This window comes from Scylla paramamosain, chromosome 36, assembly GCF_035594125.1.
Source record: "Scylla paramamosain isolate STU-SP2022 chromosome 36, ASM3559412v1, whole genome shotgun sequence".
NCBI lineage: Eukaryota > Metazoa > Arthropoda > Malacostraca > Decapoda > Portunidae > Scylla > Scylla paramamosain.
The window spans coordinates 12669408-12686907 of NC_087186.1; the positions used below are offsets into that span (position 1 = coordinate 12669408).

General features: G+C 45.0%; 2 protein-coding genes across 2 annotated transcripts in view; one reads left to right on the forward strand and one right to left on the reverse strand.

Moving 5' to 3' along the window:
- The window catches only part of LOC135090999 (calcium-activated chloride channel regulator 1-like), a 25679-nt gene extending 9513 nt beyond the window's left edge, over positions 1 to 16166 (reverse strand). The window contains exon 1 of the mRNA XM_063988278.1: positions 15672 to 16166. Coding sequence (XP_063844348.1) covers positions 15672 to 15875 — 204 coding nt within the window. The 5' untranslated portion in view covers positions 15876 to 16166. The remainder of the gene's footprint in view (positions 1 to 15671) is intronic.
- LOC135091000 (uncharacterized) overlaps positions 1 to 17500 on the forward strand; it is a 109594-nt gene that overhangs the window by 47381 nt on the left and 44713 nt on the right. The window lies entirely within an intron of this gene.

A 17500-nucleotide genomic window follows, 5' to 3' on the forward strand; every position in this document is an offset into this window, starting at 1 on the left:
CGGGATTTTGGTGCTATAGGTAAAACACTTGTCGTTTGTCGTGTTTGTGTTATGTTTATTCGTTGCCGTTGTGCGCACCTGTGTTTCTCTCTCTCTCTCTCTCTCTCTCTCTCTCTCTCTCTCTCTCTCTCTCTCTCTCTCTCTCTCTCTCTCTCTCTCTCATTATTTGGAGATTTGTAATTTCACAACAGCGCAAAACCCTCTCAACCATCATGATAATAATAAATATACGCATAAAAATAAGGTTACATTAAATCACCATTTTAATGTACGTAATATATATATACATATATATGCATGTGTATTTATGTATATGTTTTCCTTTCATGTCCGCAATTTTTCTATCGTTCCAGTGATTGCCTTTGATCTAAGTTCATTCATTCCGGCCGTAAATTTTGAAAAGTATCCGATTTCACTGTGCCATGAAACGTGAAAATAGAAAAAAGAAAACCACGCATTGATAATAACCGAAAACACGAATTAGGCAAAAGAAAATTAAAAAAAAAAAGAGGGAAACAGAGAAAGAAACAGAAGGAAAAAAGAGAAAGCGTCACTCCGGTGTTTTCAGAAATGCAGGATAAAAATTCCACAGCGAATGAGACGCCATGTTCGTCAGACCAGAACAAATACCAAACCAGAAGCATACTTGTTATTATCCTGTCGTCCCTCCTTCTCCCTCTCTCTCTCTCTCTCTCTTTCCCTCTCCCTCTCTCTGCTCATTTCCATCACAAAAGGATAACCCAAAACATGTCAACAGTCTAGTCACCTTTACATATCAAAACACGCTGCCTCCCTCCCTCTCACCTGCCATACCTGTACTGTATTAGAGAGAGAGAGAGAGAGAGAGAGAGAGAGAGAGAGAGAGAGAGAGAGAGAGAGAGAGAGAGAGAGAGAGAGAGAGAGAGAGAGAGAGAGAGAGAGAGACACCATTGATGATTCTTCCGATAACTACTGCGGCGCGATTATAACACAAACATCCCACTTTAAGAGGACAAGCTAGAGGCGGTGACGAAAACAGGTAGAGGGAAAGTTTGGACGTGGTGTTCCCTCCTTCCTTCCCTTCCTCTCTCTCTCTTTCCCTTTCCTTTCTCATCTCTCCCTCGCAGCGGGTGCCGAGAGCTAAGGTGAGGAAGGAACGCTATCCACTACAGTAAGAAACATCATCAAAGAATCATTTTTCATAGAAGACTTCTAGAATTTTTTTTCGTTGTCATCTGCACGTCTCTTCCTCCTCCACTCCGTCCTTCTTCCCCTTTGTTATCCTCCTTTCCCTCCCATTCTATATTTCTCTCTCTCGCTATCTAGGAGGGAAATACACTTCTCTAACAATCACATGGCGGCAGGAAAGCAAAATAACTCTACTATCCTACACACCAACGAAATAAGAAACAATTACTCGTATTTGTCGACGTAAAATTTGCATCGCCGACACACAAACAAGGTTATCATTTTTTTCTTACCACGCCTACGAATCTATGCGTTCCCGCGGCATCTATCTAGTGCATATTTGTGTTACTCTCCTTTCTTCCCGCCAGCATTGTCCCGAGAGGAGGGGAACGAGGCGGGGAGAGAGGGAGGGCCACGCGGTCATAACTTGGGCCTCAGAAAAGCTCTCAGGAGACGGAAATAATCCAATCCTAAAGCCGCAAACGTGAAGCAAACTCGGGATCGCCTCTGGTTTGCTTTATAAAGGTTCAAATGCTATTATTTAGTTTTAGAAGCATTGTAAGGTGTTATACATGTCTGGTTGGATAATTACTACTACTACTACTACTACGAACGCCACTACTGCTGCTTCTGTTGCTCGTTTTGCTCTTGCATTGGTGTTTTGTAATTGGTTTAATTGGAATCCAAATGAGGCAATACGTTTCACAATCTCAATAATTTAACTTTTCAATACATATCGTGTTAGCGTTATTAGCGTCTCGCCTTAACGCTTCACGGACACTGGTATTAAATTTGTATATTTCACATGTCTCGTTGGAGGAGTAGTGGATTCATTGCAACTCCCTCGCCACCACCGCCACCACCACCACCACCACCACGACAACAATTCAGGTAACCAAAACTGTCACCACCAACGTGTTTGTTATTTTTTTCACCTCCTCCCTCCCTCACCTGTCCGCGCAAGATGAGCTCATTACCTGTGCTTTTAATCACAGGTGAGTTCTCTTGATTAAATATCCAAGAAGTGTGACAGGTGGATTTAAGGTGGAAAAAATAAATACCCCAGTAAAAAATAATGAATAAAATTGTCTCCCTCACCTTGAATTTTGTTGACTCAGACGCGGTGCTGTTTTTATTATCATTATTTTTCACGACCTCCGAGTTGAAAAATGTTATTAGTCATCATACGTGAATGTTATTTGATTATACCTGTAAATTTCGGACGTTGAAATTAATCAGCGTAAGGAATCTTGTAGTAGTAGTAGTAGTAGTAGTAGTAGTACTAGTAGTAGTAGTAGTAGTAGTTGTTGTTGTTGTTGTTGTTGTACGAGTAGTAGTAGTAGTAATAGTAGTACCTCCACAAGTTCAAACACTAAATTCATAACAAAACCTCATAATACAAACAATAAAAAAAGAAGAAAAAAAAAACTTTAAACCTCACAGTGTCAAGACAAAATTCAAACCATCAACCCGTTTTCTCCCGGGAATAGAACAGTCTGGGGTGGCGGGCCGGCGGAGAACATGGGACACTAAACAAAACACACAGGAACCACAGAGTACCGGCGACTACAACATTGCAGTACTCCCAACAGGTATCCCTCGACCTTGCAATCTCCTCAGGTGTCCGGTTTGAGTAATAGGAGTAATTGGCTAATCGTGAGATCAAAAGAGACTCATCTCCGGAATTAAATGTGTCTTTTGTTTGTTCTCAACGCGAAGTAATTAATATCTGTTTACTTTGGCAATGCTAATTTTGATTAACGCATGAATGTGTGTACCTTGCTGCCTGCTGTGTGTAGGTGTGTGGGTATATGTATGTATGTATGCGTGTGGGAGGGAGAGGGGGAAAGAGAAAGAGAGAGAGAGACAGAGGGTGAGAGAGGAGGAAGGGAGGGAGGGAGACTAAATTTACATATCGTATACACACAGCCTCTCTCTCTCTCTCTCTCTCTCTCTCTCTCTCTCTCTCTCTCTCTCTCTCTCTCTCTCTCTCTCTCTCTCATCAGGCCAATTACCCATCAGGTCATCGAATAGCAAAAGAATCTCACAAACGCGCAGCCAGACATTAAATACATACGATTCACCGCCGATTTTATTACAGAGAAAGGAAAAAATAAATAAAATCACGGAAGTTAAATACCAAGAATAACAGAGAGAGAGAGAGAGAGAGAGAGAGAGAGAGAGAGAGAGAGAGAGAGAGAGAGAGAGAGAGAGAGAGAGAGAGAGAGATCACGAGTATAAATCACCAGGAAAGTACAACACTGGGATTTGCTAAGAGTAAACATCGTAAACATTCTCCGGACCAGATAAACGGTTTTCCTGAATGTTTAATTATTTTCACTCTTTTTTTTACTTTCTCTCACTATTTTTTTTTTTTTTATCTCCCTGCCGCCTCGCCCTCCCCCGTCTCTTTCCCTGCGCCATTTTCACGTGTGTGTGTGTGTGTGTTTGTGTGTGTGAGCGTGGGGGTATTCACGGCCCCCGTCATTGCTGTAACAGTCTCCCTTTGTCGAAGGGTAAAATTAAATGAGTGATAAAATATAGTGAATTAATTGCACGATTATTATTATTGTTATTATTATTATTATTATTATTATTATTATTATTATTATTATTATTATTATTATTGTTGATATTGTTGTTGTTGTTGTCATCAGTAGTAATAGTAGTAGTAGTAATAACTATTACTACTACTACTACTACTACTACTACTACTACTACCACAACCACCACCACCATCATCACCATTATTTTCCTTGCTATCTGCGCTGGCAACACTTCATTTTCCGCAACAAAATATCTTCCTGTTCAGAAACGCCTGTTCGCTAAACAGCTTTTCCCTTCATCGGATTTGCCTGTACTTACTGTTTTCCCTCGCCAGGGATTAAATTTTTCCCTTTCTAAGTAACCCTTATTACTGAATTTACCCGCTCCCTGTACACTCTAGAAATGAATAACACAAATGAAATAAATAACACAAATAACGCAAAGGGGTCGCGGAATTTCGCATCACAAAAATCCTCCATTACTCATTCCAGTTCAACATTAATTGATTTTCAAGAACATATTTTCCGACATCTACTTCACCTGACTTTGCCTTGATCGCCTCACGCCGCCTTACTTGCCGCCCTAATGACTCAATCTCACCTGAGAATTTACTCTTAAATACGTAACCTTAGTCAGGCTCAGGATAGAGCGCTAGGAGCTTACGACTCCATCTTACTTATTCGCTTTTATGCTCCGTGTATGGAAGGCCCTTATTACCTTATCCGCGCGGCACATCCCTGTCTTATGAGCTAATTAAACCCTATGCTACGTGTTTTGAAAGATAGATTAAGAGAGAGAGAGAGAGAGAGAGAGAGAGAGAGAGAGAGAGAGAGAGAGAGAGAGAGAGAGAGAGAGAGAGAGAGAGAGAGAGAGAGTCACGTAGTCCTCTGTATTTAGGCGTTGGATAACCCCAGAATTTCATATGTACACCTGGATAATATTGTAATTTGTTTTCTATAAGATAATATATAATATCTCCTTCCCTCCCCTTCCATTCCTTTGTAACTTATAATACAACATACATACATACATACAACACAGTCACCAGCAGCAATACTCTCACAACACACAATCGCCACCACCACCACCACAGACGCACCACTAACAGCAGAAGCATCGCCCTCCCCGCGCAGGGAAGGACATGAAACACAAAACACGCGTCTTCCAAGGAACTAAAGGAGAAAATCTTAGAGTGGCAAGAAGGAACATTTTCGGTTTGCAGAATGCTGAAAATACGTCATTATGGAATTTCCGATTGTGACCAACTGGGGACCGACAGAGGCAGCCTCGATAATGGTTTTGGTGGTCTGTGCAAGAGAGAGAGAGAGAGAGAGAGAGAGAGAGAGAGAGAGAGAGAGAGAGAGAGAGAGAGAGACCTAACCAAACAAACTGACGAATACATAGACACAGTTACCCATTTATAGACAAAAACACACAACCAGAGAGACAAAGAAAAAAACACGTTCATACAAAATAACAAATAAACAAACAGAACAACGAACTAACAAACCCATAGCAAGTTATAGAGAACAGAATTATAATGGTAAAATTCAAGTAGATTCCAGGTGTTAGCGTGGGTCAGGTGAGGTGAGAAAGACCCAGCGTGGGTAGAGGTGGGTGAAGGGATGCGAAGGTCGGACAGGAAGGGACGGTATTGGGTCGGGTTAGGCAAGGTACACACACTTCGAAGCCAGGTACACTCGTAAAGGTGATTTTTCGGTAATTAATGGAAGGGAAGTGGAAAAGTGTTCAAATTAATACAGGGAACATTAAGGGAAGGAAGGTAAGCAGAAAGGATAATTAGTGAGGGCAGGAAGGTAAAAAGGTAAGAAAAATAGAGTTACATGAAAGGGTGCATAGAGAACAAAGATGAGTCAGTGAAAGATACTCTCTCTCTCTCTCTCTCTCTCTCTCTCTCTCTCTCTCTCTCTCTCTCTCTCTCTCTCTCTCTCTCTCTCTCTCTCTCTCTCTCTTCAGGCCGGATAACTGAACACAAGGTCGGTTTCCTTGCTTACGTTTTCAATTAAAACGTTTTCTTTTTTTTTATTTCTGTCTTTGCACATAACTGGATTAAAAGCAAAAGTAAAACGAGGGTGGAGAGAAAGGAGGGAGGGATAAAAGAAAAACACAAAACAACAACAAAAAGCTAAACACAAATAAAAAAAAGAGAGAGAGAGAGAGCAGAAAGCACAGGTAGGAACACTTTCCATTTATTGTCGGTGCTTTTGTTTAACAGGAGAAAAACAACACTAAACACACACACACACACACACACACACACACACACACACACACACACACACACACACACACCTTGAATCTCACCCTAACGTGGACCGTGTGAAACTCAACTCGCCTCATCTTGCTCCTCCCCCTGGCCGTCGACACCCTCCCTTCATCCCCCTTAATGCCCACCTATCACCCCTTCCCCCTCCCTCCCGGCCGCCCCTCACGCCGCGCCTAGAGGTCCCCGGAGGTCAACGTAGGAAGAGGCCGCCCCGAAAGGGTTAAAAAGGCGATGCCCAGGAAGGTCGTAATCTGGTTAGGTATGCTGAGGCTCTCTCTCTCTCCCTCTCCCTCACTCACTCACTCTCCCTTCATTTATCTCTCCTCTCCTCCTACGTTCGGACGCCTCTCCCGTACACTCCCTTTCCATATCTCCTCTCCCTCCGTCACTCACTCGCTCCGTGCCTTCCTTCCCTCTCATCCTCTCAGCGTCCTCTCCTTCCCTCCCTACCTCTCTCTAATCCCTCTTCCCTCCTCCCTCTCCCTCTCTCCCTCCTATCTTTTCGTCACGAGTTGACTATTTCATCCCCTGTTGGCCACGAGATGTGTGTGTGTGTGTGTGTGTGTGTGTGTGTGTGTGTGTGTGTGTGTGTGTGTGTGTGTGTGTGTGTGTTTGCGCCCTCGTCTCATTTCGTAACTTATTTAATATTTATAAAGTCTTGAGCCTCATAGCGTTCATTTGAATCTTTGCCAGGCTCTTAAATATGAAAGGAACGAAAAGTGCATTCAGCTCTGTCAGCAACACACGCAACACTCCAGAGAGAGAGAGAGAGAGAGAGTCGAAATAAAACACTAAGAAACAGCTCGTGTCTTGCTTAAGTCTAAAATCGAGTTCACGATAAGAAAAACCCACGGAGGAAAAAGGACATTGCAAGCATTTTATTGTTCGTGCTCTCTTTCTCTCCCCCTCTCCCTCTTTCTCTCCCTCTTCCTCTCTCTCTCTCACCCTCCAGGACCCTCCGACTGGAATTGACGTTGCCAAAAAGGACTCTAATTTGTGGCCTCCTCGTGCCACTCCCCAATTTGCTGAAAATCTCTGACTATCTCCACAGCAGCCGAGGAAAAGGGGAGCACCATAAATATTTCCCCAGGCCTTGTGATGCAACTTCAGGCCCCGGAATACTTACAGCCCGAAGCGGCGATGGAGGGCGGGCGGCGGAGGCAAGAGGGGATGCAGGAAGGAAGCACAGGAGGGAAGAAGGGGAGCTGTAAGGAAGCAAGGTAGTGAAGGAAGGGAGGAGAGTTGAGAGGCAAGGAAGGAAGCAGGTTAGGGTAGGGAAGGCAGACAAGGAAGGAAGGAAGGAAGGTAGGTAGGAGGGTCAGAAGAAAGAAAGGAAAGAAGGGTAGGGAGGTAAGGAAGAAGGAAGGAGGTGAAGGACGACAATAAAGGAAAGAAAAAAGGAAGGAAAAAGGGAAGGAGGAAAAATGTGAAAAAGAAAGAGGTGAGGAAGGGAGGAAGAAAGTCTGAATAACAATGAGGGAAGGAAGAAAGAAAGGAGGGAGGATAAGGAGAAAAGGAGGAAGGGAGAAACGCTGCGTGGTTGGAAGGAGAGAGGAAGGAAAGTAGGAAAGTGGCAAAAAGAAAAGGAAGGAAAAAAGAAAGATGACAAGGGAGAAAGAAGGAAAAGAAGGAAGGTAAATTTTTGCGCCATTTTTAGGAAGTATTGTCTGTTTGTTTCGTCCAATTTAACATTCCTAATTTACCTTTACCTTTGTATTGCTGTTCCACGTCTAAGTTTTCATAAAGTTAGCGCCTTTATGGATTTCTTTTCTTTTCTTTGCTCTTAGTCTGTTTTCACTTTCCATCGCATCTTTCCGGTGTCGCTTTCCTTGTGTTTCCAGAATATATGTTCAGCAACGATGCATTTTTCTTTCCCGCCCCTCACTTTTTCCCGACTCTTTCCTCGTGGCCTTTCATGTTTGCATTTGAAAAGTTTGTACACTTAGTGCGTGTATGTTTGCGTGTTTATCATTTAAATATAAATAAACGCATAAATAATTCCCTATGACTGACATGTTCTCTACTTTTTGCTTTTTCTTCTTTAAATATTTTTAGTTCCTTCATCGCCATTCCTTTCACTTTCTTTCCAAATCGCTTTTTATCTATTTCCTTTCCCTTCACTTCCTTTTCCCCTCACGACTCCACGCTCCTTAGCTCCCTCCTCCTTCCCTCCTTCGGTCCCCTTGTAGGAGTCCGCAGGGATACCTAAGGACTCCTCTCGTGACCCCCCTGGCCTTCTCCTTCACACTCCGGGGGATCTGCACACTCCGTCTTGCGCCTCGCCTACTGAATTTATGTTCAGAATCTCGCCTGCAAAGTTCCCAGTTCCCAGTGTCCATTTTCCCGCCTCCTCCTCCCACTGTGGTGCTCAGAATCGATATGCACAGGCACGTGGGCCTTAGGTGTGTGTGTGTGTGTGTGTGTGTGTGTGTGTGTGTGTGTGTGTGTGTGTGTGTGTGTGTGTGTGTGTGTGTGTGTGTGTGTGTGTATACGAAAGGAGGGAGGGGGCGCATGGGAAAAATCTAGCATTAAGAAACCGAATACTGAGAGAGAGAGAGAGAGAGAGAGAGAGAGAGAGAGAGAGAGAGAGAGAGAGAGAGAGAGAGAGAGAGAGAGAGAGAGAGAGAGAGAGAATTACAACGTAACGACCACAACAAACTCGAGCCACGTAAGTTTCTACATTTCCCAAAATAATAAACAAACTGATGTAAAGAAACCATGACCTTCCCTACCCCTTCCCTTCCCTCGCCTCCCCTGGGCCTTGGAGCGTGTCAGGTGAGGACAGGTGTGGAGGGGGAGGGAACAGGTAAGGCCGGCCCGCAGGTGAGCTGGCCAGGTATTGTTCAACAAGTTATAGTCAGGCGAAGCAACAATTCATCCTATAACAACCAATGCGAAGATATAATTCTTGCTCTCTTAACCACACTAACTTAACCTCTTAATGTAATCCTCCTATCTTTTAATCAGTGTTATTTCTTAGGCAAGCCATGAAAGAGAAACGCGATTATTTATTTTTTTTTTTTTTTCCCGGGGCGCACCTTGACGTCCCCAGATGAGATTCGCAGGTGAGGTTGCCAGGTGAGGTGCTCGGGCCAACACGAATCGACTGATATGTTGTATTGCACCTTTAAAATACTGGCTACTCTCCTCCTCCTCCTCCTCTTCGCTGCCATCCTCACCGCCCGGCATTCTGACTAACTTCTCCCCACGCCGCGATAGATAGACATATTTAAACTCAATAACTTTCCGGAACTTTAACGCGTCCAAGTGTGAGCTTAAGGAGAAACTAGAGACGTCGCGTGTGATATTGACTGGGGTGGGGGGGGGGTGGCATCCAGAGAGGGAGAGAGAGAGAGAGAGAGAGTAGAATTTATTTGCAGCCACGGAAGAGCGTCAAAATATGTAACACGGGAGAAAGGAAAAGTGGCCTTCAGGGAGGAAAACTTGAGAGGAGAACGATAACTTGTCCTCACCACCATGAACTAGAGCCCCTTCCTCCTCCTCCTCCTCCTCCTGGGTCGATGTTTACCCTCCATTGGTTTCAGGGGGACGCTACATGCAGGCGACCACTCTCCTGCCAACCTTATAATGAACCCTGCACCTCACCACTCCCGACCACCAGACAGGCAAACAGGCCGGCCCAGGGAGATAACACGACGAGCTATCATGACGCCTCCCGCTGCTTCTCTCTCTCTCTCTCTCTCTCTCTCTCTCTCTCTCTCTCTCTCTCTCTCTCTCTCTCTCTCTCTGGTTGGCTGGCTAGCTGACCCAACCCTTCATGTTCTTCTTTAGTGTATTTATCTCTTTCTCACTCCTCACATTTCTCTCTCTCTCTCTCTCTCTCTCTCTCTCTCTCTCTCTCTCTCTCTCTCTCTCTCTCTCTCTCTCTCTCTCTCTCTCTCTCTCTCATGGCAGAAACTCTCCCCATGACTTCATATGGAGCAGTAGTTGCATACCTGAAAATTAGGATCAGGTTTCTCGCTCACCTGCCCTGGGAATTCGGAGCAAGAGGAGGAGGAGGAGGAGGAGGAGGAGGATGGAAGGGAAAGGTATCGAGTACACCTGAGCTACCTGTCTTTACCTGGTGGCCAAGTTTATTGTACCTGTTTCCTGTCTCCACACACACACACACACACACACACACACACACACACACACACACACACACACACACACACACACACACACACACACACTGACACGTTACTTACAGCTTCCCCTTTAAGCACGAAAATAAAACAATGAGAACGATGCTCTTTTTTTCCCCGCTTAATCCCTAATTACGTAAAGGGACACGGGTATTAACAGGGTAATTAAGTGCTTCTTCGTTGTTACTGCAAGACGTTCGCGTATGTAGACTCTAATGAGCAAAAATAATCACCCGATATGTTTTCGGATACAAAACGTATAATTCCTTCTTTTTAACGGGACACCAGTTAAAGGACGGAAAGTGCAATTCTTTTTTTTTTTTTCGGGGCGTAACAATCAGAAAGGGATGTTTAAATATTTTACTACGGGAAAGAAAAATATAATGACTAGTGAACACGTAACAATTTTTTCTATCAGTCCGCTCTCTCCAGCAAAACCAATTACTGGGTGTTTCTAATAGCAATGCTGGTTTTAATCTTGATCTTTGAGTGGCACGATCCTTTAATATCCCCTTGTATCATTTTTTTAGCTGCAGCCTCGGATGATATTGAAATACCATTAAGATTTTCATCCGACGGCCAGATTAAGTTTGGTTAAGTGTACGTTAATTCATTTCATTAGTCTTATTGCTGATCCTTTCATTGTACAGGCCACGAATAGAAAAAGCGTCATAATTTACTGAGAAATAAACTGTCGGTGTCTGGAAATTAACAGATTAAAATTAAGGTTTCTAATCTTGATCTTTGAATAACATGATTTTTCCCCAATGTTCCCTTGTATTTTATTTCAACGCGGTAGATATTTTTAGCTGCAGCCTTTCCCTAGCAGCTCTTATGGTCCGTGTAAGCAGCACCCCAGTCTTCTCTGCACGCTGGTGTACTCTGCCTCCCTCCAAAGGTCCCCCCGCAATGCTACACCGAGGCTCGAAGTGAAATCCCAAGTAAATACAAAAGAGAGGATTGCTTCTCCTTTGTATGATAATGAGAGACGTGCAATGTATCTCTCTCTCTCTCTCTCTCTCTCTCTCTCTCTCTCTCTCTCTCTCTCTCTCTCCGTGTCCTTCCATTTCGTAGCATTGACCTCTTTCTCTCTTCCTCTCTTTCTTTGTGTTTTAATCCTTTCCTCTTACTTTTATTATTCTTGCTAATTCCTCCATTTGCCTTTCATAATCTCACCGTGTTTTGATATAATCGCAGGAAGTTGTCCCTCTCTCTCTCTCTCTCTCTCTCTCTCTCTCTCTCTCTCTCTCTCTCTCTCTCTCTCTCTCTCTCTCTCTCTTGTATACATGTCGAATGGTGCTTTTTTAGGCTCCCAGGACAGAGTAGTGACTGATTTCCATTACGTGTTACCTAAATTTGCTTCGGCATGCTGGCCCTCGTCTCCGACCCCTTTGTATTAATGCTAATGTCCCGGGTTACAGAGAGGACACAAGGGGTGGTTCTCGTGCTGTGTTTATAGAGTCTCTTCTCTCTCTCTCTCTCTCTCTCTCTCTCTCTCTCTCTCTCTCTCTCTCTCTCTCTCTCTCTCTCTCTCTCTCTCTCTGTTTTTTTTTTTATCTTTTGTTTCTTTATTGCATCCAAGTTTGTGTTTTTGTCTCTCTCTCTCTCTCTCTCTCTCTCTCTCTCTCTCTCTCTCTCTCTCTCTCTCTCTCTCTCTCTCTCTCTCTCTCTCTCTCGTGTACGTACTTAAGAGTGAATAAAATGCGTTGCAGTTTTGAGCCTTTCCTGAAATCACTGTTCTAGGAAAGGAAGGTTTTGAAGTCACGCTCGGAAGAATAATCGCCATATGGGATCTCACGTATGGCAGAATGTTATGGGTGTCTGAACAGATCGCGCGCCAGTATGTGGGGAGATCAAATGGAATATTCTAATTTACAGCAGAACATAAAGCATAACGCAAACTTTTTTTTTTTTTTTTCTGGAATTCATACGTAATCTATACCAGTTGTTTTGCTCACACACACACACACACACACAAACATTTTTCTTATTCATACGTAACCCTTAGCAACGGTTCGTCTTGTCACTTACTCCCACACACACACACACACACACACACACACACACACACACATACACACACACATACACATGATTCTCGCCAGACAGCCACTCCGCATTCTAGTCGAGACAAACAAGCAGAGAACTAAGCAGTGAAAACAGCGATTAGAGTGAAATTACCGTGTTATCCTTATGTGCACGCGACCTTAAACGAGGCGTGAAAATTAATATACGGGAAGGAAAAGCGAGAGAGCGAGACGGAGGAAGCCTGGAGGGAGAGAGAGAATGTGAGGACGAGAGATGCCTGGAGGTGAAGCGACAGACAGACTGGCAGGCAGGCAGAGGTAAAGACAAGCAGACAGTGACAGATATGATAGCACTAACGATACCAATTACTGATATGCAGGTATTGCTCTCCAGGTGAATCAATTGCAGTAAAATACAAGTGATAAAAGAACAGAACGCATGTAACATTAAAGTGAAAGGATACAGCACACACGAGCACACACACACACACACATACAATAATAATGGCGGAAGGGAGGAAGAGAAATGGACACACACACACACACACACAGAGAGAGAGAGAGAGAGAGAGAGAGAGAGAGAGAGAGAGAGAGAGAGAGAGAGAGAGAGAGAGAGAGAGAGAGAGAGAGAGAGAGAGAGAACTACCAACTCATGCAAAAAGATGTAATAATAAAAGCAATACCAATAACACACACACACACACACACACACACACACACACACACACACACACACACACACACACACACACACAAACCAAACCAAACGTACAGAGAATAAAGCAGATGAAGAAACAGAATCAGCAAAGAAAGATAAAAGAGAGAGAAAAGAACAGCAAAGTACACACAGACACACACACAAACATACACACACACGGAGGAGGGAGGCAAGAAGACAGTGATAAGAAAGACAAACAGAAGATCGATGAGGTGGAATCAGGGAACACTTTCAAGAGGTGACAATTACGCTTATCCTCTTCGCCTACAGGAACAAGACTCTTCACTCCTCAAGCACGCGAGGAAGAGGCTTGTTTAATTAGATCCAAGAACGAAAGAGATGCACGAGGAAGACAAGGAGGAAGAAGGGCAGGAGTAGGAGACATAACTAACGCAAAATTACAGTAGCATTATTTATTTTCTTCCTTTTTACTTTTTTTTTCAGTTTGTATGTATTTTTATTGGTGTTCTTGATTTATTATTTCTTTTCTCTTTTTTTTTTGCTCTCTCTGTCTCGTACCCAGTCTTATATACAGACTCAATATCTTTTATTTACGACGCGTGCAAAGTTTTACGCCTCAGTTGCGTTTGGACGTAAAAAAAACAATAAAGGCATCCGTAGGGAAAACGTGTGTGTGTGTGTGTGTGTGTGTGTGTGTGTGTGTGTGTGTGTGTGTGTGTGTGTGTGTGTGTGTGTACTTTATATTTTTGTTTTGTTTTGCCTTACATAGATAAACAGTCAGGTAAATAAATTGACAGTAGACAGGTGGACAGACAGATAGATACCTAAGTTAAGTTTTCCAGTACAACAAACCCCTAATCTTGTTGCCAACGTGTTCCCTGTGCCAGTGTTCGCCGGGCTGCTAGAATCGTGGCAGGATGAGCGGCTTTACATTCACCAACGAGGCTAAGGTAGACAGCATTTTCCCTTCACTAACTTGACCTTTCCCCTCTTTCCCCTAGCTTTCCTTTCTCCCTTGTCTCTGCGGCGACGTGGGGATGTCAGTGGCTGGTAGAAACGGGAGCAGAACCAGTGCGTGCCCCTTCACCCGGCGCCGCGAGGTAATAAGTGCATTCATCCGCATTCCCGCAAGCTTTACCCCTCGTATGTCCCACAGCGAGGCCAAGACCCCTTCCCCTTGCTTGCATTTCTCTTCGGCCTCACTAAGTCTAATGGTTGGTTCGTGAGGGGAAAACTATTTGAAGATTACAGTTTTACGATGCTCTGTTCTGCGGGAAAGACACACGGTTTTCAGCTTCACGTGAATTATAAACGACATCCATGTGGTATTATTTTCCGGGGCGTGAATTCATAAGGATTTTCATACGTGGTAGAATTTGCTCTTACTTTACTGAGCTCACAGCACATTTTCTGTTACCCGCATTGATTTCTTTAAGGTTAATGACCAGCACAGTAATGACAGATGCTCATGTTACTATTTATTAACTGTCAATGTGTTTCCTGCCACCGGTCACTGATTTCCGCGTTTTAGGAAAGTAGACAGCCGTGACAGATACTCGTAAAACATGGCGGTGAAGAGAAATTAGCTTAAGTTGACACAAATTGAAATGACAGCCACTTTTCTATCATCTAATAGCATATTTTTGGCTTTAGGAGGCAGTATGAATGGCGATAGTCGCGTATAAAACTTCACGTACTCGAGAGAGGCTCGCGTAAGTCACATGTGCTAAAATAACTACCTGATCTCTGTCCTATTGATTTTGTTTTAAGTTCAAGAGCAGTACACAGAAGCGACAGATGCGCATAAAAGCCGCGGCACTCAGGAAAGGGAGACACAACACACCAAACTCGTTACTCCCTTGATCGAATGAAGTGCAGCGAACACTCCATCACATTACCGCCCCGAGTGATCCAGACACACACGCCCAGTTAAGTGCGCGAGGGAAACCTGACGTGACGGGGCCGAGAGGGGAGGTGGGGAGGTAAGCGGAGTGTGACGGGACATAAGGACATCCCGGCTTTCGAAAGTGACATGACTGACAAGGGAGAAAAAAAGAGTGGGGAAAACATGCTAAAAAACAGATGGGTGGGGAATTGAAGAGTGACGCGACTGACAATAAAAGAGGGAAAAGTATTAAAAAAAACAGATTGGTGGTGGGAAAAAAAGAAGAGGAAGGGAAACGTGTAAAAAGAGTCTGGAAACAAAATAGGACTGCCGGCGCGATGGAGGAAAGAGTGCATCGTGTCTCAGTCAGCAGCGTCTCTCAAGGAGGTGGCTAAGAGGCTGACAGACCCACACCTCTCCTGGAGACTCGGTAAGACTTGACACTCCCTTGTAAAGTGAGGAAACCACCAATACGGAAACCTGATATCAATCTCTCTCTCTCTCTCTCTCTCTCTCTCTCTCTCTCTCTCTCTCTCTCTCTCTCTCTCTCTCTCTCTCTCCAGGGAGGACAAGACCAGGCGTCGTGTTCGTCTCTAGGGAAACTGCCCGTGATATTGAAATTTACACCAGAAGCCAGGGTGAGGAAAACTGTATGCGCTGCTCTGTGTCCCCTTAGTGTGTATGTGTATGTGTGTGTGTGTGTGTGTTTGTGTATGTGTGGGTGTCTGTTTTGAAAGTGTCATGTAGAAATGCGTGGAAATATTGAATTAGACAGCGTTATTCACTGAGAAAATGAAGGAGAGTGCTTGACATTTTCCCAGTATTTTAAAAGAGAGTTAGTTTCCTCGTTATTTTTCAGGGAGAGGCGGCTTTAATTTATGAGTTTGGGAGGGAGAGTTAGTGTAAAGGGAACCGAACTGAGCTGACCTACCTTCAGGCCGTGGATGACGTGGTTGCAGTGCTCTTGGGACACACTGTCACTGATGGACACCACAAGCCCCTCGTACCCGTTATTCACCAGTCGCAGGTCCTGTGGGTGAGCCTTCACTCTCTGTTCGGCCCCCAGCACGGCCACCGTCAGGAAGACACTTAACACCCGCATCGTCATAGCCGCGATAGTTTTCCTGGATGTCATTTCCCCAGCGGGAGGCAGCGAGCACTCATCGAAATCCCTCCCTTTGCTCTGTTTATTTCTCGTATAATCCTTTCTCGAGGATGTGTGGATTTGTCACAGCGGCACCACACAGGAAACAGACACCACTGATCCGCAAGCCGGTGGCAGCCGTGGCGCCTGAAGGATCCAGACACAGGTCACACTGGTGCAAGTTTAAACCAAAACACAAGTTCCACCGAAGGGGCAAGTCTACACGAGGGCGGGAGAGAAACGAGAGCGCGTCCACACACCTCGCGCTTTCAACAAGAACTGACCGAGCGGGACGCGGCAACCGGAGTCCCACCAGCACCACACACTACCCGGGCCGCCTGCCGCTGCCCGCCCGTCGGCTTAGCTCCGCCCCTTGGATACGAGCCTTCAAGACCTCCACACCAAATAGGATATCGGGCTTTTGGCTTCTGGGAGTTACTTGCGGGGCGCGGGAGTGTGCCTCGCCGGAAAATGGTGCACGCGGCCCTCGCAGCCCAGCCAGGAAGGAGTGTTGACAAGGAAAACGGGCTTTGTTCCACAATTAACGTGGATTATGTAGAATAGGAGACACGAGGCTTGGGGAGGAGTGTGAGCGAGGAGGAAGGAACACAGCACGAGGGTGACGAGGAGGTGAGAGAAGGCGGGGGGAGGTGGGAGGGCCGAGACGCAGGTAGAGGGGGAGCTTACGGAACCCCCAGACGATGCTGCCACCTATCGGATCCACGGCGTACTTTGGGGGTCAGCGCGGGTGTGCACTACCCCTCTCTGTCCGGCTGGTCCTCACGGGGTTGCACGGGGGGCGACAGGAAGCGGGGGGACATGGAAATGTGGGTGTGATCTTCCCTTTGCGGTTTCTTCGTGTGTGTGTGTGTGTGTGTGTGTGTGTGTGTGTGTGTGTGCGTGTGCCAGTCACTACCTGAAGGAGGGACGGGTCACCTGGACGGGACTTAGGTGACGCCTCGTTAGCTCAATACACACCTTCATTAGCATGGTTACTAATGACCAATAATCGATGCTCATTACCAGCCACACGAACCCAAACTAAATAAATACTTGAAAGTGAAGCACAGCGAACATCAGACGCCATCCTTGCTCACGAAAACTCTCTCTCTCTCTCTCTCTCTCTCTCTCTCTCTCTCTCTCTCTCTCTCTCTCTCTCTCTCTCTCTCTCTCTCTCTCTCAGATACGCCCGAGATGCAGCGCGAATTACGAATATGGAGGAACTGCGCCTTTGACGGTTCTCTCTTCAGGTAAATGCTTAATTAGCGAATCGTTCCCAGGTAGTGAGGGACGCGGCGTGTAAAAGACTTCCCCACATCTGAGAGCGAAAGAAATTTACGTTGGTTAAATTTTTACAGGGTGTATGTACAATAATTTAACTGTGAACACAGATACATGCATACACACATTCGTACATACATACATACATACATACATATATACATACGTGTGTACCTATATGTTACTGCTTTCGTGCACTTGTGTTCGTTATTTATGTGCGTTTTGGGTGTACGTATATCTACACACACACACACACACACACACACACACACACACACACACACACACACGCTTCCAGAGGCAAAAAGGAATGCTTTAGTTACTCACCATCACCA